Below are 22,505 nucleotides of genomic sequence, written 5' to 3'. Positions count from 1 at the left end.
AGCGAGGATGAAGGAGGGCGGAAAGTATGTAGGAATCACGAAGGAGGAGCGCCAGGTAAAACGAGGGGAATCACTGGGCCCTAGGATAAATCTGATAAGATTATTTATTTTAAAAGTGATTGGCGGTTAACAGGAGAGATCTCTCGTATCTATACGAATAGCGTACGCGCCTTTGGCGCGAGAGACATAGGTTCGATTTCCGACGAGACCTCATGTGGTTGCGATCCCATGTTACGCTGAACGGGATGATTACTCAAAAAAAAAAAAAGAAGAATGAAAATAATAGGCGAGGAAAAAGCCTCATTGAATTCGATTGATTTATTTTAAAGTGAAGAACAAAGCTAACTGGCTTTGTATTGTAACACCAGGTGCTAGTCATTTTATCTGAATTAAATCTTTCTTTTTTTTAACGTGTAGTTAAACTTTTATTTTTACCATGTAGCAAGGCCGGAGCGAGGGAGGCCGGAGCGTCGGCGCGCAGGCCGGCAAGTTTAATGGGCGGCAACATTTGAAGAAAAACTACTATCAAAATAGAATACTTCGTAATAGGCCCACATGGAAAAATAAAATTGTGTTTACCTGAGAATGTAATTGAACTTATTTCACTAACATTCAGGAAAATACTCACTCAGGAAATTCAGAGCATCCCCTCTCATTTTTAATTATCAAACTACTAGCCATAGGTACACTATGTGATGAATAGTATTCGGACCCATCCGCCAAAAAACATACGTTTTTCATATTACATGCATTGTGCTGCCCCCCTACTGCCAGGTACTCCATATCAGCGACCTCAGTAGTCATTAGACATCGTGAGAGAGCAGATTGGGGCATTCCGCGGAACTCACGGACTTCGAACGTGGTCAGGTGATTGGCTGTCACTTGTGTGAGAAATCTGTAGGCGAGATTTCTACATTCCTAAACATCCCTAGGTCCACTGTTTCTGATCTGATAGTGAAGTGGAAACGTAAAGGAACACGTACAGCACAAAAGCGTGCAGGCCGATCTCGTCTGGTGACTGACAGAGACCGCCGACAGTTGAAGAGGGTCGTGATGGGTGATAGGCAGACATTTATCCAGACCATAACACAGAAATTCCAAACTACATCAGAGTCCACTCCAAGTACTATGACAGTTAGGCTGGAGTTGAGAAACCTTGAGTTGGTCGAGCGGGTGCCCATAAGCCACACATCACGCTGGTAAATGCCAAATGACGCCTCGCTAGGTGTAAAGAGCGTAAACATTGGACGATTGAATAGTGGAAAAACGTTGTGTGGAGTGACGAATCACGGTACACAATGTGGCGATCCGATGGCAGGATGTGGGTATGGCGAATGCCCGGTGAACGTCATCTGCCAGCGTGTGTACTGCCAACAGTAAAATTCGGAGGCAGTGGTATTATGGTGTTCCTTTCATATCCACCTATTTCCGAAAACCGTTTGCCGATCGCTATTACCGTTTTTACTCGTGTCTTTAATTTGAAACCGGAAATTTCCGATTTCTACCACTTCCGGTTTAACAGATTGACTGCCAATGTGATTTGAGGGTACCTGTTAAGTAGGAGGTTGTTGAATGATCTGCAACCTATTATGGGGATGCTGGATCGATTCCCGAAAACCGCTTGTCAATAGCTCTTAACGATTTTCATGTGATATCTGTTGACAAACAGACACACAGACGGACACAGCCGTTCTATAAGATATCCCTTTCATATGCATAGCGTAGTTTGGAAGTCTACAAGTACGTATATAACCAAAAGCAGGAAATATCTTTTTATTTGATAATTAAATATAAAGTTGTTTATTGCGGCTTGCAACTTTGTACTTTTCTTATATATATTTTTCTCTTACATAAAGGAAGAAATAAAGCTTTTTCTTAGTTACAATTTCAGAATGAATGAATATATGAATGTTTATTAGTTTCTCTTCTGAACGAAAAACAGAACATTATTTCCTGAGAATTTCTAGTACTTTTAATGGGTTACTTTCTTTAAACTTTAAAATTTTCGGTAGCCAAAAACTTGCAGTAGATATTTTTATATATTTCTTAATTATTATTTCTATAAAGTGAAAATATATAAATATAGAAATGTAATAAAGCTATGAGAAACATCTTTATGGAAAGCGTATGAAATTGATGAAATATTGATATGACGATTTTCTGTGAAAGACGATTGATTATAAGAAAGAAACTACATTACATTTTCTAATATATTTTCCAGAAATGAAGAATTGGAAGATAATTCCTCAATTGACGCCCTCACCCAACCTCCCTCACACTTACCCTCCATTGACGCCCTCACACTCACCCTCCATTGACGCCCTCACACTCATCCTCAATTACTTTATCGCCCTCACCCTGAACTACTAAAATGAGGGTGAGGTGAGGGTGAGGGCGGCCCTCATGAGGGCAAAATGAGGGAGGATGACCATCTCTGCTAACGAATGACAGTATTTAGGACGTTCTTGCTTGAAGAGGGTACAGGGTGGGGACACGTTCACAAACGTGAGCAAGGGTACTTCCGACCATTATGTATGCGGGAATGGGCCCTGGGGGTGCGGACCTTCCCCGAAATCCCGACTATTCTGTACATTGAACTAAAAGAAACAAGGGGATGGGAATCAAAAATTGCCATTGCATACATATATACAGTAGAGATGGTTTTAAAAGAATACCGTAACATTCAGAAATTATTCAGTATAGTATACTTGTTTGTAGTTGAGTTAGTGCACTAACCGCGTTGGTGTAATAATAATGTCTGTTTTGGTGATCCTCTTTCATGAATTTTGTTTTCTCTATGTTTGTATACCTTTTTTATGCAAATACGGTGTAAATGTTTTGAAGCACAGAGTGTCCTATATTTACCAATCCATTTATTTTCGTCATATTACCCCAGGGTTACAATTGATTCTGAAAAGGTAGGGGCTGTAGGTAGCGGCATGAAGTCACGACATCCCCTGCCAATCTTTGCCCATTGTAATTTTTTAGGAACTTTAGGGACGACGTACATATTTTTTTGAGGTGAGGAGACGGCGTCCCTTCCCTTGCGTTCGTACTTACTTTTACCCCTGAAAAGATACACAAATGAACAACATTTATTTTTAAAACAGATGTGACAGCTCTTCTAAATTTTAAAACAGGGTAGAAACACTTTCTTTATGTTTCATTTCTTGGATTTAAAATGAAAATATAGGTATTTCTCTAAATAGTTTCTGATTGCTGTGAACCCAATGATTTGTGATCATAGAATATTGCAAGCATTATTATTATTAGTTTATCAGTCCCATAAGGTCGATAGCGAGCTGCCCTGCCGCAGTGGTAGCGTGACGGCTCCGCATTCGGGAGGTCCGGGGTTCGATCTCCGAGACCAGCTATCGTGACAGGTTATTTCACAGTTTCCCTCAGGCAGATGCTGGGATGGTACGTTCTTTAGGGGCTGTGACTTCCTCTTCTAATAACTTCTTCCTTTCCTTTGTCTGTTCCGTTTTTCGTGTTGTATGATCGCCGAGGGACGTCATCCTTAAACACGTTAAGGGCTGACGTGACGTATACAGTTCTACGGTGTGTAACACCTTTTCTCCAAGCACATTTGTTTTTGGTTGCGTGTTAAGCAAATCGTAAAATAAATATCTCCATCTATTTAAGATGCTATCCGTATCAGTGAGAACTGTACCCTCAGCTTTCTTTAATATATATGCACGAGGTTCATAGCCTTTCTTAAATTCGTTGATCCCCTTATACATGTTCCGGATGCTTTTATTTTTACTATTATCTTGAAGTTCCTTAATTTTAGCTTTCAAAATATCGCGTTTCTTTGTTCTAAAAGTTTTAGAAGTTTCCCGCCTGATATCTGCGAAATTTTGTGTAGTTATTTCATTCGGATTTTGTAGCCAGCATAACGTAGCCTGTTTTCTCTTCTCTGTTAGTTTAATGCATTCCTGGTCGAACCATGGTTTGTTCCTACGTATTTCTGCGTGTCCCAATTTTTCTTTTGCTGAAATTTTAATGCTATCTCTAATTTATTATTATTATTATTATTATTATTATTATTATTATTATTATTATTATTATTATTATTATTATTATTATTACATTTGGACTTACAAGTACGGTCCCGTCTTTTATCTTGCATGGGATGCCCGCAAGTCTACTACCCTAATTGTGTCCCTTAGTCTGTGTTTGTGTGTCTTTCTATTTCCTATGTTTGGGTGTTTAATATAACATTGGTTACATTATGTAACCTATTTTCATTATGTAACCATTTACATTAGCTAACCTATTTTCTTTTTAGGACTTTTTTTGAAAAAGGAAGGAACTTCGTTACCTCTGATATCTATTTCTTGCCATTCACCTTGTTTCAACTGCTTAAGTAAGATGATTTTGTAACCTTTTTAGTCAACCATTTCCATCACAGTAATAAAACAGTCATTCTTCACAATTTGTTTTATTCTCTTATTTGCAGTTTGCCACGTTGATATATCTGTAACAAAATTCACGTTTGATTCAATGCGTTTATTCACAATCCACCCAACGTCCGAGCTTTTGGGGTTGTCTACCATTGCAGGAAAAGGGGAATTGCAGGTGGTAATATATTTTTGGAGTCGTGTATACATTATGTGATAGCTTTTACTACTGACTGAATATGAGGGGTATTTCACATTGATTTACATATTCTTCATCGAAGAAATCCATAGTCAGTTACCTCGTTTGGGTCACATTCAATGAGCAGTACTAAATAGGTCTGATATGTGAGGTTAGTACAGGATAGTGGAACGAAGCGGAAATAACAAAGACTGAGCACCTGCTGGATTACTGGGTTCCTGTGAAAGTAGAGAGAAACGTGTGTTATAGGTAATTGATGGAGTGAGATGAGAAATTGCATTTAAAGAAAAGGCCGTTTAGAAGTGGATCTGGAAAGAAGCGAGGAATGGAAGAGGGAACCAGTTTGGGAACGAAGGTGACAGCTACAATGCTAGTCAACATCTAGTAAGTTTAGCGCCTTATTCAGGATCATTGGTTCATTACATTATTGTAAATAGAGATGAGATATACCTATAATTACCTCTCTTTACGACTTCATTTTATCGATTTTATCGGGTTATAACATTCTTGAGGCTGCGAAGAAATCTAGGTATTCGAAAACTATCATGCAGCTGTCGTGACGCAGATACGACATACTCCAACAGAACGTAACTCTTGAAATACCTCAAGAAGTTTTCATGCCGCTCTCCTAATCTTATGTCTTGAATCGAAACTATATTGAAAAATTGGAAACATCTATTGAGTGTAACTATTGAAATTACATTCTAACGAAATAAAATGTAAATCAGTATGGAACGTCCCTCGTACCTGTGCAGGACCTGGATGCGCACTGAGTCGCGTCGTCACACAACTCACCCAGTAAAAAGGCCTAACGTACTAATCTCAGGCTTAGTCATAATGCCTTATTAGTGTGAATATGCATATATTTAGTGTAAACTTTCGTAGAGAAAGTTGTTTCAATATTATAAGAAAAAAAGCTATTCGGATCTATATTTAAAAGCATATCAATGTGTTTTCATCAATTTTATCACAAACTTAGCTAATATTTATTTCTTGTTCAACTTTGTATATACATATATATCTTAACCTTGAAAATTTAATTATTTTTCGTATCATGATAGGACATCCTGGTGCTTGCCCACCTAGAAATGAAACAGGACCATGTGTAAAGGAATGCTACACAGACGTCGACTGTCCTCCTAATAGCAAATGTTGTAGAACTGGCTGTGGTTATATTTGCACTGGTGGGATATATGATACAAGGAACTCTGTAAACAACGAAGCATATGGCGTTGTAAATGCAAACTACTAATTATGAAAGTATATGCAAGAATGAAATTCTTTGAAAGCTAAAATATTCTTGTTTGTTTAATGTACTTTTGATGTTCACTATGCATGGTAATAATTAAATTAATGTTTATAAACAAGAATAGATCATTTGTTGACAATAACTACGCCATAGGGATTTAGTACAGTATATTTTCATAAATGCCAAAGGGTGTAATAGAGTAAGACACGGCCTAGAGGCACAGTAAGATAACAGTGTATTGAGGAGAATATCATTTTTGTTACATCATTTTCCTGTATCATTTATCAATAAACTTTGTTCAAAAATAGTGTAAATTATTAATTTAATTTACAATTTGAAAACTATTACTTCAAAGAAATAAATTTAGTATTAGTACATACGACTATAAGAAAAAAACTAGCAAAATATTTTTTTAAGTAATTGTTTCCAATTCTACTGACGGTTTGATACGAGGGACACTCAATTTATGACTGGTATCTCTCCAGGCGTTGCTATCCCGATCTTGTTGTTCGTATCTAATCCTCTGATAGGGTAATCCTGACATTTTTCTGCGGCAATGCGCAGTTGACGAGTTAAAGTCTCAGAGAGCGGCAATGGACGATACCAGAAAGCCTGGTAGTGTGGAGCTGGTGGCCTTAGTGGAACAACGCTGGAACATCAAATTCCTCCAATAAAGGAATCTGCTAAAATCTTCAGAATATTAAGAGCGGTGGTCCAGCGTTGCATAGTACTTTCGGCGCGGTCCCTGGTTTGATTCCCGTTGGCGGCACTCGGTCGAAAAAGTGAAAAAAGCTTTTTCAGGAATACCATCCTAAATAAGGTTTTCCTCATTCACACCAGGCAAATAACGGGGTGGTAATTACAAATAGATTCCAGGTCGCTTCTTTCCCTTTCCGCGGATAATGTGCACGCCGAGGGCCGTCATTTCTCATACTTTGCTCGCTAAATGGTCATAGATGCCGAAAGCAAAGAAATCTTTATAATAAATCCCAAAGATTAAGTGCGCAAAATCTGAAGAAACTCTCTCTCTCTCAGTTCTAAGTGTACGAGTCATATTAAAAATTGAAGGTAAGTAAGACAATCCGTTCTCAATGTGGCCTGTACTCCAAGCCGAACACTACAGTGTACTACAATGAACGATACCAATATTCTTCAAGTAAAACAGCTCATTTTGAGTAATCATTTTGAGTGAGAGACTTGAGTGCAAAAATAAACATCGGCTTTGGAAGTGTTTAAACAATCATCCACGTACACCTGCACTTCCGGAAAATAACAGCCAGATGAGTCCCAAAATTACACTTCAACAATTATATCGTATTTTTGTTTTTAAAGAAGACCCTTCTTTATATGATTCCGAGAAGGCAGTCACAAAATGAGTATTGTAAGTCACTAAAAATAAGATAAATGTAGAATCATGTGAATATATTAAATTCTTTAGACCCTTGTTATTCGTTAAGAACATAAAGCTTTGGATTTGGTTTCTGGTAGTGCCACAAACTATGGCTAAGGACATCGTTCGGCGAATTCAGTAGAAAGATCACTTTTGTCAAAAGGATTGTTTAGCTTTTTGTAGGTCAATCTTCTACTGGAAAACTTAAGAAAAGAGACATGATTTATTCCATTCAAAACTGTTTAGAGGGTGCTAAACTACATCAGCAAATCATAAAGTCAAGTACGAAATTTATGGTCTTGAAGCAAATTGTGCACGAGAAAATCTGCTTGGATTCAGAAAGTAAACTTCCTAAAAGTAACGGTGCCAGATTCTACACTGGGAGAAATTCATTATCCGGACAGCGGTATTTTGTACAAATATACGTAATCCTTATGTTTAGTACGAAAATCTCTACGGAGAGCACATTATCCATATACTACATAGCTACTACATTTTACCCGCTTAGATGTTATATCATGTCGCTGCAGGTTGACTGACATCTACCAATCTTCCGATTTTACATACGTATACGTAAATTCATATGTTATATTCGTCCATCTGTTTGTGAGATCCAGGCCGTTTATAGACAGCTCTCTTGCACCATAGCTGACATCATCGAGCAACTGTCGTTTGATTGCGAGTTGGTTTATAAGCGAGGTAGTTTACAAAGGAAAAAGAGAGGAAGGTAACAGAAGCCTTGATAAGTACAATAGTAAACTATTATTTGTTTAAAAAAAATATTCCATTAATTATATATTACCGTATGATACTATTTTTTGCTTTAATATACTACTAACTTAGTAATGTGGTTTACAACTACAACTCTGGTTAATCTAACTCGTTAATGGTTGAAAAGAAAGGAGTTGGAAAATTTTAGTTTTGAGAAATTTTTGAATATTCACTGAAGCACTCTTAAAGTTAATCTGTACAAAGAAATATAAGTCCATACATCAAAAATCCGTAAGTTACAGAGTCGATTTACTGAAGGAAAGAAAACATATATGAAATGAATTCACGTATGGATCCGTACAATAAATCTGCACCACATTTCCTACATTTCAAGATATGCAAATTAAATGTTAAATGTTTATTTATTCCTTTTCATATGCCGGGCCACAGTGGCTCAGTGGTAGAATGTTCACCTCTGGTGCGTGGAGTCTCTGGTTCGATTTGCTCTAAATGGACATTGTGGTTGGTAAACACCATGTACGTGGGTTTTCTCGGGGTTCCCCATTTTATTCCATTTTATATATTCAACCATTGCATTTATTTCTCATGATCACGATTTCCTTTAGCCTAACCGGCATAAGCGTGGAACGTAAAACCAAAGGATTTCTTTTTTTATTTTTATATGCGACGATCCTAGTCAGTTTTACTAGGATATTTGCATGAAAAGTGTTTTTAACGTCCTAAAATTTTAGACCAAGGTGAGGAAGACTATGATGATGAGACAGATGATAATGACCGAATGAAGACAGTGGAAAAAAATGGAAGAACCTTGAGAGCAACCTCGTTCAGAGCGTTTGTTCACCAAAAGTCCACTTGACGAAAGCTGAAATCGAACCAGAGTCCCAGAAGTGAGCGTCAGAAGTGAGCGCTGTACCACAGAGCCACCGGAATTCCAAAATTTCTTTCGTGAAACAGTGTGAAGGGACGGAGTCAATTAGCAAGTGGTTGCTTTATAACAGAGTCATGCCCGTAGCTAGGATGTAGACCAGAGGGACTGAGATTCTTCTTCGATTATTTTCAAGCCTACTTGAAAGTTTCAGTTGTTTGTTGGTATATACTATATACATTAAAGTAAGGTGAACTCAAGTTAGCTTCTACTAACCATTAACTTCTCCTCCCTTGGCCTTAGTAGTCTGCAATAAGAGAAATTAGTAATATAATTTTTAATTGTAGTTCTAGGCAATGAGAACCTAGTTCCACGGAATGTCTGGTTAAAAAGTATTTGGGTTAGGTAATATAATATTCAAAATTACAACTTTATTATTATTATTATTATTATTATTATTATTATTATTATTATTATTATTATTATTATTATTATTATTATTATTATTTTGTTTTATCGTTTTGGATTCAGAACGTTATATGGATATTTTTTTCCTGTGCCTTGACTTGAGATGGTGTGTTTGTATTTTGTGTTTGTGCCGGAACATTTGATTTGGTTACTAAAGTTGAACGTCATATAGGTGTCCATGTAGCCCGTGAGAGTTGGTAACAGATATTAAACCAAGCACCTGATCAGGCGTTTGAATTTCACATTTCTTTTGTGGCTGTTGTATGTAGCATTGGACTGGCTACACAGCCTCTTGCTGGTAAAAACCTATCAGTTTTAAATGCTAACTTGGTCAAGTGCGATAGATGCCTCATAGTGGAGAAGTGTAGGTGTAAAACGGAAAGATTTTGTTTCACTTTATGTTTCCATGCATTTTCTTTATAGCTGCGTTCAACCTCGTGAGTGAATCTCTGTGCTCATACGCATACATTTGCCGTTACGTCACGAACCTAATCGGGTCTACTCCCGTAGTTGACATTGTTTTGGAGGAGTCTTATAAAATTTGTCCAGAGATATTACTGTGTGCAGGTAACTATTCTAGGTAATTAAATAGGTGTAAAAATAATAGAATAGTAATTATATTGCTTTGTAGAATACAAACCTCCCTTTCAATTTTTAACGCTATTTTATGATTTCTATTTTACATTAAGTATATTGTAATGTTTGGTAGAGTCAAATGATAGACCGAGTGTCTTTTCCCCTTCACCAAGTTTTATTACAAAATATCATATAATAAATACAAGTGTCTCTAATTCAATGTCTCTTCCTCAATGACCAAGTAAAGGAATACTAAATGTTTTGCCGGGTGCCCCTTCCACTCATGGCAGTTTCCAGAACACTTTGGCAGGTTGTAGGTTAGACTTGGATTATAAGTTTAAGATGGATCCCTAGTCCAGTGCGACATGGGTAAGGAAGAGGTGATTCTAGTTCACAGCAACATAGGAAGGTAAAGTTTAGGCGATCAGTTGGTCGACTGATGCTGGGTCCCTCGGTGGTCCTCCTTTTATTTGTCCTCCTCGGGTCCTTCCGAGAGGTCGTCTGCTTTCGGTATTCCTCGGTGGCTTCCGTGTTAGCCTGACGTCTGCTAGGTTGTTTGTAATCATTAGCACGTGTTGAGCCGGCACGTGCGTCTCTTGTGATGTGGGGAGCCTTGAAATATTCTTAAATTGTGTTTTGGGTGTCGCGGAAGCTCAGTTGTAGAACATACAATTTTGGTGCGTGGAACACCGTCTTCGATCCCAGCTCACGCAGAACGGGCTTTGTGTTGTCGTGTGCGTGGTTTTCCTCGGAGTTCTGCCACTTTATTCAATCCACTATTTCATTCTCTGTCATCATTACTTTTCTTTCATCGTAACCGGCATCACCAAGGAATGTAAAACTGAAAGATTTAGCTTGTGTGTTATTAGTTTATCTTTTGTGAAGCTACTTATGTTAAGGTTTCCAACATAACGATTAGCTGAGGGAGTGGTGGCTCATTGTTAGAGCGTTCACCTTTGGTGCGTGTTTCCCCTGGTTCGATCCTAGCTCGCATCAAATGCCTCTGTGTTGGACAAACATTTTGTATGTCGGTTTTATCAGGGTTGCCGTATTTCCACATACTTTATTCAATCCGCCATTGCGTTTATGTCTCATTATCACTGTCTCCTTTAACCAAACCGGCATAATCATGGGACATAAAACTGAAAGATTTCATCTCATTTTTCATTACGATCAACTGTGGTGTTTATGAATGATAGTTTAAACATTTTATTAGAAATGATACAAAAAATTACTTCAGCTGCTTCACTCAAACGTGCTTGCTTAATTCGTTCTACATTCGTCTCATTATTGATGGTATTCTTTTCTACATGTTCGAAAGCTTTACTGTTTTCTAACAAACAAACATTCCATTCCTCCGTCAGCTGTGTTTTATGATTTTTTAAATTCTTAACCGTTGGACACTCTAGCATAGCATCGACTACATCTTCCATCTCACTTTCAATAGCAGAATTAGTATCAACATGGCTTACATTTTTCACATGGAAACTAACCTTATTAACATTTTCTCTAGTAAGTATTTTCACTTTACTCTTCTTTTTTTAGTTTGAAGGGGACCACAACCAAATCTGCGTTCATACTTTTTCATTGGTACCTTATAAATGTTAGGGTTGTAACCTACAGTAACAGATTTCTCGCCAAAGTCTAATTGCGCGTTAACTAGCGATAAGAAGTCACTGCCTAGCAGACAATTACAATTAAGGTCACTGACAACAATAAATCTAACATCACAAGTTACAAGACCCACTTCCACACAGAGGGTAATCTCACTCTTGACAAATTTTGTTCTCTTTCCACTATAATCTACAAGAACAATTAGAGGACCGGGCTGTAATACAGCGTTTGACACTACACTAGATATTTTCTTCCAGGTATTGTAGCTTAAGATGCTAGATGAAGCACCTGAATCACACAGAGCGTAAACATTTTCATTCATAATTTTGACAAAAATTTCAGCAGTGGCACATAAAATTACATTACTTTTATAAAAAACTTTTTGTCTCCTCTTCGTCAGACGAGAAGACATCATCCCACTGTACTAAATTTATTAAATTTTTATCAAGTTTTATAAAAACAGTCTGACAATTTGGAAGGAGTGCATTACTTAACTTATTACTACACGTTTGCATTAATTCCCTGCTATGAGCACTCTTCAGACAGGGCGTTTCTAGTTTGGGGGAGGAAATCTGTTTTGAAACCCAAGATTACCTGAAGTAACATTCACAAAATTTGGTCTTGGTGGCCTAAAGCGACTAGGATTGCCAAAATTCGAAGGATTTACAAAATTTTCATTACTGTAACTACTTTCAGGTGGAGTCCTAATCTGAGAATTACCATTTATTGGCCTATTAGTTACACCACTCATTAATTCACCTTGATTTACATTATCATTACTGTTATCTAAGGCGGAGTCATCAGTAGAGAAGCACACGGTTTATTCGTGCCTATCGGAATTACCGTTGTTTTTCCATTTTTTCTTTTTATTTCTATGAAAAGATTTTTTCTTTTTCGATTATCTTTATCGTTTGAATTGTTATTCGATTGCACTTGAGCAGATTCACTATAGTTGTCATTACCAGTCTCTTTGCTTTTCTGTTTACCATTCTTACTGACAGAGACCCGATTAACTTTCAAAACCTATTATTATTATTATTATTATTATTATTATTATTATTATTATTATTATTATTATTATTATTATTATTATTTGTTAAGTCTTGTATTATGTAGTAACATTTTTAAGAACTGGTAACACTGTTTCTACGAAATTCAGATTTCATTTCTTATTCAAGATGGAAAGTGTTGAAGAGAGACGGTGCATAAGGCACGAGGCACGAACCTTTCTTCCATAATTTTTAAGTTAAATTTGTTATTTAAGTGCAATGAACACATTGCAGTTATTATATGTATTTTGTGGTTTATTTTAAGTGTTAGTTAAAAACCAGCGATTAGTAAGGTACAATAAAAACTAAAAACAAGTATTGGAAGTTTCCATTGTTAGAAGACAGTCCATTACCAGTAAAGTAAATGGCGCACATTTAAGAACATAAGCATAAACAGTTTTTTTGGTCCTCCGGGCCGGATGGAGGAAGTGTTGTGCCAAGAAAAACAATAAGTGAATCATTCAAACATTCATATTAACTGTGTGTGTGTAAAGACAGTGAGTGTTAAGAAACAGAAGCAAAATTGACCTAGTGGACTTATCACGTAAGCGCCCACGCATTCAGCTGTGCATTGCAATCTGAAGAAAAACAAAAGGGACATATAGCAGTCACGTAGCTAAGTATATTTTTTTGTTTCTTTTTTACTTGTGTAAAGGTCTGTTGTTATAAGGAATTCAGGTAGAAATATCACAAGCAATGGATTCAAATACAAATTCTCTTATAAAGGCAAGAGGCCTAGCTAAAGCTTCCCTTACAAGAATGAAAACATTTGTTGAACAATTTGGAGCAGACGGTGATGTAATGCAAATTAAAGTTAGGTGTGCACGTTTACCCAATATATTCAAAGAATATGATGAAGTGCAAAAACAGCTTGAATTAAAGGACGAAAACGATGAATACACACAGGATAGAGAGTTGTTTGAAGCTACTTACTACAATACTCTTGCAAAGATGATGTCAATTGTTGAAACAGCTGAGAAGGCTAGTAGTAGCAATAGAAATTCGTCAGATGATTCAACCGCGAATACAGGGTGTCTAAAATTACCAGTCATAAAGCTACCAACATTTAAAGGTCAAGTTACAGATTTCAGACATTTTCATGATACTTTCAGTAGTTTGGTTGTAAACAATCAGAGTTTAGATGATATTCAAAGATTTCATTATTTGTTGTCCTCATTATCAGGTGAAGCAAGCAAATTAGTTGAGAATATACCCGTGACAGGTGAAAATTTCAAACTTGCTTTGGAAATGATATGCAAAAGGTATAATAATCCAAAGCTAATAGCAACTGCTCATGTAAAGGCATTGTTTTCATTACCGACTGTCAGTAAAGATTCAGTGGCGGACTTAAGGACATTATTAAATCAAACTATAAGTAACATAAATGCACTTAAGGCGTTACAGTTAGATACTCCTTTGGAGGATATATTGTTATCGCACCTAGTTTTGGAAAAGCTAGATGAACAAACACGTAAAGACTTTGAAAATCAAACAAATAGGGAACAGTTTGCTAGTTTAGAAGAACTTCATGTCTTTTTAGAAAATAAATGCCCGGCCTTAGAATTGGTAAAATCTACGCAATCAAAGTCGCATCTCAATAAATCTAATGTTGTCAAGGAAGTAAAAAATGCTAGACAATCTTATGTGAGTACTAATGTTTTGTGTTCGTTCTGTCAACAAAGTCATGCGTTGCACAAGTGTAATGAGTTTCAGAAATTAAGTGTATCCAAAAGATTAAGTTTTGCGAAACAGAACAAACTTTGTTTCAATTGTTTGAAAGTTGTCAACCATGTAGCGAAAGATTGTTCGCTAAGTGCATGCAAAATATGTAATTTCAAGCATCACACGTTATTGCATAGTGATTTTAAGAAATCAAAGCCTAATCATGCTGCAAGTGTTGAAAATGATTCTGTTACGGAACCTGTAGGGGAAAAGTCAATGTCTCAAGGGCAGGAAGTTGTTAATACTAGTACTTATTGCTCTGTGAAGCCTAAAAGTAATGTGCGTGTTTTACTTTCAACTGCAGTTGTTCAAGTTAAAGATTGCAATGGTAAATTACATATGGTTAGGGCTTTGCTTGATAGTTGTTCCCAGTCTCATTTTGCAACAGAATCTCTCATTCAAAGGTTAAAATTAAAAAATTCCCTATCAATGTTCCTGTACAAGGTATTAATAATGTAAGTTGCAACGTTAAATACGGAAGTAAGTTACAAGTATTCTCTGCTGTAAGTGATTTTAGTGTAGATGTTGAGTGTTTTGTATTGCCAAAAATAGCGGGAAATTTACCTGATGCTGATATTGACATTAAAGAATGGAACCTTCCACCGAATTTACAGTTAGCGGATCCTAATTTCAACCAGTCTGGTAAGATTGATTTGTTGTTAGGGGCTGGAATTTTCTTTAGCTTACTCAAAGCAGGACAACAGGTGCGTCCAGGAGCATTTCCAGTTCTCCAAAATACAGAGTTAGGATGGATAGTTTCAGGACAATATCAGATGCCAAAGCACAACAACTTCACGCCAGAACATCGAACATTCTTTTTGTACAACAACGATGATTTAAGCCATCAGCTGCAGAAGTTTTGGAAAATAGAAGATATTCAAGAAACTCCTCTATCCAAAGAAGAAAGGGAGTGCGAAGAACATTTTATCGCAAACACTAGAAGACATTCAACAGGACGCTTTATAGTGAGATTGCCATTCAAACAAGAAGTGACCCAGTTAGGTGATTCTTACCAGACAGCTGTTCAGCGTTTACAACAACTAGAAAAAAGGTTAAATAGATGCCTCAAGTTACGCACAGATTATGTGGCATTCCTTGAAGAGTATGAAGCTTTGGTACATATGAAGGAAGTGGAAGGCGACTCTAATATTACTCAAGGATATTACTTGCCTCATCATCCAGTTATTAAGGAAGCTAGTACTACTACGAAGACTAGAGTAGTATCTGATGCATCCGTATGCTCAACTAGTGGCATTTCACTGAACGATGTTCTCAAAGTTGGTCCAACTGTGCAAGACGATTTGCAGTCAATTATATTAAGATTTCGCACCTATCCTATAACTTTTACTGCAGATATAGAGAAGATGTACCGACAGATTTTGATTGATGAGCGTGACTGTAAATTCCAGAAGATCTTGTGGAGAAGATCAGAAGAAGAACCCATTAAGGTATATGAAATAAAAACTGTCACATACGGAACAGCCTCAGCGCCTTTCCTTGCTACTCGCTGTCTCCAGCAATTAAGTGCAGAGGAAGCTTGTGAATATCCGAAGGCAGCACAAGTTCTGAAGAATGACTTCTATATTGACGATTGTATTTCAGGGGCTGAAAGTGTGGAGGAAGCTTTAAAGATAAAGGACGAATTAATACAAATGCTACAAAAGGGTGGTTTTTTACTAAGAAAGTGGTGTTCCAACAGTACTGAGTTATTGGAATCCATCTCTGAAGAATTGAGAGAAACACAACTTCCATTACGCTTAGACGATAAGGGTCAAATCAAAACATTAGGATTACTTTGGCATCCAGCAACTGATCAACTTCAAGTGATGAATGGATTCACTCTAAATCAAAGGTCGAATAATAATTTAACAAAACGCAAGATGTTGGGTATTATTGCTTCAATCTTTGATCCGTTGGGAATTGTTAGTCCAATAACAATCGTATGAAAGATAATTCTTCAATATCTGTGGCAAGCAGGATTGGAGTGGGATGAAACACTTCCTAAAGAACTACAGCAAAGATGCAAGACAGTACTTGAATTCATTCCTTCATTATCAGATATCAGTGTAGACAGAATGGTTCTTCAGTCGGGTACCTTGATAGACATTCAAGTTCACACTTTCTCAGACGCTTCAGAAAAGGCTTATGGGACATGTGTGTATTTAAGATCCGTCAACAAGGATGGTCAAGTTACTTCGAAGCTATTATGTGCTAAGTCCAAAGTGGCGCCCATAAAGAAGATTTCCCTGCCTCGCTTAGAGTTATGTGCAGCAGTGTTATCAGCAAAACTTGTCAAGAAAGTAACTAAGGCATTAAAGCAACGAATATCCCAGGTGTATATGTGGACAGATTCTATGGTGGTCTTAGCATGGTTAAGAGCAAGTCCAAATAGATGGAAAACATTTGTTGGCAATCGAGTTGCTGAGGTACAAGAAGTGGGAGGAGAATGGAGACACGTCGCTTCAAGTGAAAATCCTGCAGATATTATATCAAGGGGAACAAGTCCTGACAAGTTAATACATAATAATTTGTGGTGGAACGGTCCTCAATGGTTACAGTGTTCTTCACTTAATTGGCCTAAGGCGGAACCTGCCCCACTCAGAGAGATTCCTGAACAGAAGAAATTAAAATCAAGTTACTTAGTGACAACTGAAGATAATAGCATGATCGAAAGATTCTCTACTTTGAACAAACTTCAGAGAGTCTTGGCTTATTGCATGAGGTTTTGCAAGAATGCTAAAGTAGAAGCATCGAGAAGAAATGTAAACGCTCTTACTTTGGAAGAAATTGAAGAAGTTTTAATCAGACTAATACGAGAAGTTCAAAGTTCAGTTTATGCTAAGGAAATGGCTGATCTTAAAGAAAGTGAAAGAGTTAGCAATAAGAGCAAACTCTTGTCTCTCAATCCTTTTATATGTGATCAACAATTACTAAGAGTTGGTGGAAGATTAAAGATGTCTGAACTTGAATTTGACGCTAAACATCAAATTATTCTACCACCAGATCATCACCTAACAAGTCTAATTATGGAACATGAACACAGGCGATTGCTACATTCTGGATGTCAGTTAATGCTAGCATCACTAAGGCAAAGGTATTGGATGCCTAATGGTAAAAATGCCATCAAGAAAGTTATTAGAAGGTGTATTACATGTCAAAGATTAAAGGCGTCTGGACCAGAACAATTAATGGGACAACTACCAAAACATAGAGTAGAACTAACAAGACCTTTCACAAATTCTGGAATTGACTTTGCCGGTCCTGTTTACATCAAATCTGGTACCAGAAAGTCGAAAACAAAGGTGAAGTGCTACATTGCAGTGTTTGTGTGTTTAGCAACAAAGGCTATCCATCTCGAAGTTGTGAGTGATCTTACTAGTCAGGCATTTTTAGCTGCTTTGATAAGATTCATATCTCGTCGAGGTAAATGCAAGCATATCTATAGCGACAATGGAACTACGTTCATTGGTGCCAACAAGGAACTTCAAGAAGTCGCAAAGTTGTTGCATACAGCTGACCATCAAGAAAGGATTAAGAATTTTGCAACTACTGAAGGAATCCAATGGCATTTTATTCCGCCATATTCGCCCAACTTCGGTGGTCTTTGGGAGGCTGCAGTTAAGTCCTTTAAATACCATTTAAGAAGAGTCATGGGAATGTCATATCTCACGTTTGAAGAATTAACAACATTAATCACACAAATAGAAGCTTGCTTAAATTCGAGACCTCTTGTAGCATTATCCAATGATCCTAATGATCCAGTAGCATTAACTCCTGGTCATTTTCTTATTGGTCAACCATTGACAGCGCTACCAGAACGAGACTTACATCAGGAGAAGATTAGTTCAATTCAAAGATGGCAAAGGATCCAACAACAATTTCAACAGTTTTGGAGAAGATGGTATATGGAATATTTGTCACAACTACAAGGAAGAAATAAGTGGAAGAGAAGCTGTGCCAACATACAGCCAGGTGAATTGGTGGTTCTCAAAGAAGATAAGCTACCTCCTCTATCGTGGAAATTGGGAGTCATCACTGAAGTGCATTCGGGACCTGACGGTTTGGTTCGAGTGGCTACTGTTAGAACTTCCAATGGTTTATATAAACGCTCAATTAGAGGACTTTGTGTTTTACCAAATAATGATGAATCGTAATGTCATTCATGTTAAAGTATATTTATTTCCTGTTTTAGTCTATTTTATTTGTTGTTATGTAAAGTTTGTCTTCTTTTCTTTTTTTAAAAAGGTCACTAGCCCTTTTTTGGCGGGCGGCATGTTAAGTCTTATATTATGTAGTAATATTTTTAAGAACTGGAAACACTGTTTCTACGAAATTCAGATTTCATTTGTTATTCAAGATGGAAAGTGTTGAAGAGAGACGGTGCATAAGGCACGAAGCACGAACATTTCTTCCATAATTTTTAAGTTAAGTTTGTTATTTAAGTGCAATGAACACAGTGCAGTTATTATATGTATTTTGTGGTTTATTTTAAGTGTTAGTTAAAAACCAGCGATTAGTAAGGTACAATAAAAACTAAAAGCAAGTATTGGAAGTTCCCATTGTTAGAAGGCAGTCCATTACCAGTAAAGTAAATGGCGCACATTTAAGAACATAAGCATAAACATTATTATTATTATTATTATTATTATTATTATTATTATTATTATTATTATTATTATTATTATTAGGGTTATCAGACCTGGGAATCACTTCTAACCTTTGTATACACGACTCCAAAAGTGAATTACCACCTGCTATTCTCCTTTTCCTGCAATATCAGGCAACCCAGAAAGCTCGGCGGTCAGGTTGGTTGCGAATTCGAAAGGCGCTGGACCAAACCTCAATTTTGTAATAAATATAACAGTGTGGCAAAGTCCAAATAAGAGAATAAAACAAATTGTTAAGAATGAGAATTTTATTATCGTGACGGAGTTGGGTGACATCAAAAGTTACAAAATGATCTTACTTAAGCAGTTCAAACAAAATGAATGGCAACAAATAGATACCAGAGGAAAGCATTTCTCTTTCTCCCAAAAAAATAATCACATAAAACAAAAAAGTTACATAATGTAAAGTTTTAATATAAAACCCAAACAAAAATTTAGAAAGTAGACACCCGAAAGGCAAGAACAACTGAAACGAAGTGAATGAAATAGTGCACAGATATTGGAAACATAAAATGAGAGAATATGGGTTTCGTATTTTCTTCAAAAATAAAACGGCTGGGTGGGGCACAAACCTCTCCAAATATTTAATCACGAAATATCGAAAGTACCAGTAACGGTATGTCAGATGTGTGTAAAGGACAGGAAGTATTGCAACGAAACTTTACGTATGGACAATATGCAAAAAATAAACGAATACGGGTTTTTTATTTTCCGCGAAAAAACGGTTTTACGGGGCAAAAGCCCCACCTACAGTTTTGAAAGTTGATGCCCAAAAGGCAAAACAAAGTGAACCCAAGTGAATGAAATTCTGCACAGATACTGTAGACGTAAAATGAGGGAATACGCCTTTCGAATTTTCCTGGAAAAAGGGGTTGGGTGGGGCACGGACCAATCCAAACAATTGATCATGAAATGTCAAAAGTGCTAGTAACAGTATGTCAGATGTCTGTAAAGGACAGGAAGAATCGCAACATCACTTGGTGTATGGACAATACGCAAAAAATAAAGGAATAAGGGTTTATATTTTTTCGCAAAAACGGTTTTAGGGGTTAAAAACACCAACAAAAAAATTTGAATTTTGACCCCAGAAAGGAATGAAGAGAAGAACCGAAGTCAATGAAATTGTGCACGAATATCGTAGACGTAAAATAAAGATACGGGTTTCGTATTATTCTGGATAAACGCCTGGGTAAGGCACCGACCCCTCCATACCTTTGATCACGAAATATCAAAAGTGGTAGTAACAGTATGTCAGATGTGTGTAAAGGACATGAAGAATTGCAAGGAAACATTGTGTATGGATAATACCCAAAAAGAGGTATACGGTTTGCTTTGTATTCTCCGGAAAATAGGTTTTAGGGGCAAAAGAATGCACTCCAAAATGTTGAAATTTGACGCACGAAAAGTAAGAAGAAGTAAACCAAAATAAATGAAATTTTGAACAGATATTGTAGTCACAAACTGAGGTAATACGGGTTTCATATTTTCTTGGAAAAGACGGTTAGGTGGGACACGGACCCCAGAAACCTCTGATCACGAAATATCAAAAGTGCTGGAACCTGTATGTCAGATGTGTGTCAAGGACATGACGAATTGCAAAGAAACTATGCGTATGGACAATGTGCAAAAAATGAAGGTATACATTTTATTTATTTTCTTTGGAAAAATGGTCTAAGGGGCCAAAGGAACCCACCCCAAAATTTTGAAAGTTGACGGCCAAAAGGTAAGAAGAAGTGAACCAAAAAGAATGAAATTTGGCACAGATATTGTAAACATAAAATGACGGTATACGAGTCTCGTATTGTCTGGAGAAAACGGTTAGATGGAGCACAGACCCCTCCAAACTTTTGATCACGGAATATCAAAAGTGCCAGTAACAGTATATCAGATGTATTTAAAGGACAGGAAGAATTGCAACGCTACTTTGTGTATGGACAATACGCTAAAAATAAACTAATACGGTATTTTTATTTTTTGCGCGAAAACAGTTTTAGGGGCAAAAGCCCCCCTCCAAAACTTCGGAAAGTGACGCCCGAAAAGCAAAAAGAAGTGAACCGATGTGAATGAAATTGTACACAGATATTGTAGGAAATATGGGTTTCATATTTTCCAGGAAAAAATGGATGAACGTTGCACAAACAAGTACAGACATTTGATCACGAAATATCAAAAGAGCTATTAACAGTATGTCAGATGTGTTTAAAGGACAAGAAGAAAAGCAACATAACTTCGTGTATGGACAATACGCAAAATATAAACGAATACGTGTTTTTAATGTTCTTCGAAAAAACGGCTTTATGGGGTAAAAGCACCCACCCATAATTTTGAAAGTTGACGCAAAGGAGGCCAGAAGAGTAGAACGGAAGTGAATGAAATTGTACACAGATATTGCAGACGTAAACTGAGGATACGGGTCTCGTGTTTCTCTGGATAAAACGGTTGGGTGCGGCACCGACCCCTCCATACCTTTGATCACGAAAAATCAAAAGTGCTAGTAACATTATATCAGATGTGTGTAAAGGACATTAAGAATTGCAAGGAAAATTTGTGTATGAATAGTACGCAAAAAATAAAGGAATACGGTTTGTTTTATTTTCCGTGGAAAATGGGTTTAAGGGGCAAAAGAACGCCACCCAAAATTTTGAAAGTTAACGCCCGAAAGGTAAGAAGAAGTGAACCGAAAAGAAAGAAATTTGGCGCAGATATTGTAAACATTAAATGAGGCTATTTACGGGCTTCGTATTGTCTGGAAAAAACGGTTAGATGGAGCATGGAGCCCTCCAAACCTTTGATCACGGAATATCAAAAGTGCCAGTAACAGTATGTCAGATGTTTTTAAAGGACAGGAAGAATTGCTACGAAACTTTGCGTATGGAGAATACGCTAACAATAAACGAATACGGTATTTTTATTTTCTGCGGGAAAACGGTTTTAGGAGACGAAAGCCGCCATCAAAAATTTCGGAAATTGACGCCCGAAAAGCAAAAGGAAGTGAACCGAAGTGAATGGAATTGTACACTGATATTGTAGACATAAAATGGGGGAATACGGGTTTCATATTTTCCTGCAAAAAATGGTTAGGTGAGGTACCGACCGCTCCACACCTTTGATCACGAAATATCAAAAGTGCTAGTAACTGTATGTCAGATGTGTGTAACGGACAGGAAGAATTGCCACGAAACTTTGTGTATGGACAATATGCAAAAATTAAACGAATACGTTTTTTATTTTCTGCGGAAAAAATGTTTTAGAAGCAAAAAGCCACACCCAAAATTTCGGAAATTGACGCCCGAAAAGGGAAAAGGAGTATAGAGAAGTGAATGAAATTATGCACAGATATTGTAGAAACAAAATTAGGGAATACATGTTTCATATTTTGGGGGGAAAATGGTTAAATGGGGCACGGACCGCTACAAACCTTTGATCACGGAATATCAAAAGAGCTAGTAACAGTATGTCACATGAGTGTAAAGGATACGAAGAATTCCAACTAAGCTTTGTGTATGGACAATATGCAAGAAAATAAACGAATACTGTTTTTTTATTTTCTGCGAAGAAAGTTTTTTAGGGT

General features: G+C 36.9%; 3 protein-coding genes across 3 annotated transcripts in view; all 3 read left to right on the top strand.

The window, feature by feature from the left end:
- Nucleotides 1-5,854, top strand: part of LOC145683073 (WAP four-disulfide core domain protein 8-like) — a 56,029-nt gene extending 50,175 nt beyond the window's left edge. The window contains exon 4 of the mRNA XM_081754432.1: nucleotides 5,664-5,854. Within this exon, the coding sequence (XP_081610558.1) occupies nucleotides 5,664-5,854 (191 nt within the window). The remainder of the gene's footprint in view (nucleotides 1-5,663) is intronic.
- Nucleotides 5,855-13,304: 7,450 nt separating this feature from the next.
- On the top strand, nucleotides 13,305-16,213 carry LOC145683072 (uncharacterized). The gene is made up of 3 exons (XM_081754431.1): nucleotides 13,305-13,617; nucleotides 13,729-14,595; nucleotides 14,820-16,213. The coding sequence occupies exons 1-3, from the start codon at nucleotides 13,305-13,307 to the stop codon at nucleotides 16,211-16,213; spliced, it is 2,574 nt and encodes an 857-aa protein (XP_081610557.1).
- A 129-nt stretch (nucleotides 16,214-16,342) lies between these two features.
- On the top strand, nucleotides 16,343-18,421 carry LOC145683071 (uncharacterized). Its single transcript, XM_081754430.1, has one exon. The coding sequence runs from the start codon at nucleotides 16,343-16,345 to the stop codon at nucleotides 18,419-18,421; it is 2,079 nt and encodes a 692-aa protein (XP_081610556.1).
- The last annotated feature ends 4,084 nt before the right edge of the window (nucleotides 18,422-22,505 follow it).

The sequence above is a fragment of the Thermobia domestica genome, chromosome 4 (genome assembly GCF_964235325.1).
Source record: "Thermobia domestica chromosome 4, izTheDome1.hap1.1, whole genome shotgun sequence".
In the NCBI taxonomy this organism is placed as follows: Eukaryota; Metazoa; Arthropoda; class Insecta; order Zygentoma; family Lepismatidae; genus Thermobia; species Thermobia domestica.
Note: the sequence above shows the minus strand (reverse complement) of the source record. Positions and strands in the feature narration are given on the sequence as shown.

Coding starts and splice junctions, on each gene's coding strand:
- LOC145683071 (XM_081754430.1), top strand. CDS start 16,343: ATGGTTCTTCAGTCGGGTACCTTGATAGACATTCAAGTTCACACTTTC.
- LOC145683072 (XM_081754431.1), top strand. CDS start 13,305: ATGAAAACATTTGTTGAACAATTTGGAGCAGACGGTGATGTAATGCAA. Junction 13,618..13,728: donor AAAGCTACCAACATTTAAAG/GTCAAGTTACAG, acceptor CCTCATTATCAG/GTGAAGCAAGCAAATTAGTT. Junction 14,596..14,819: donor TCAAGTTAAAGATTGCAATG/GTAAATTACATA, acceptor TGCCAAAAATAG/CGGGAAATTTACCTGATGCT.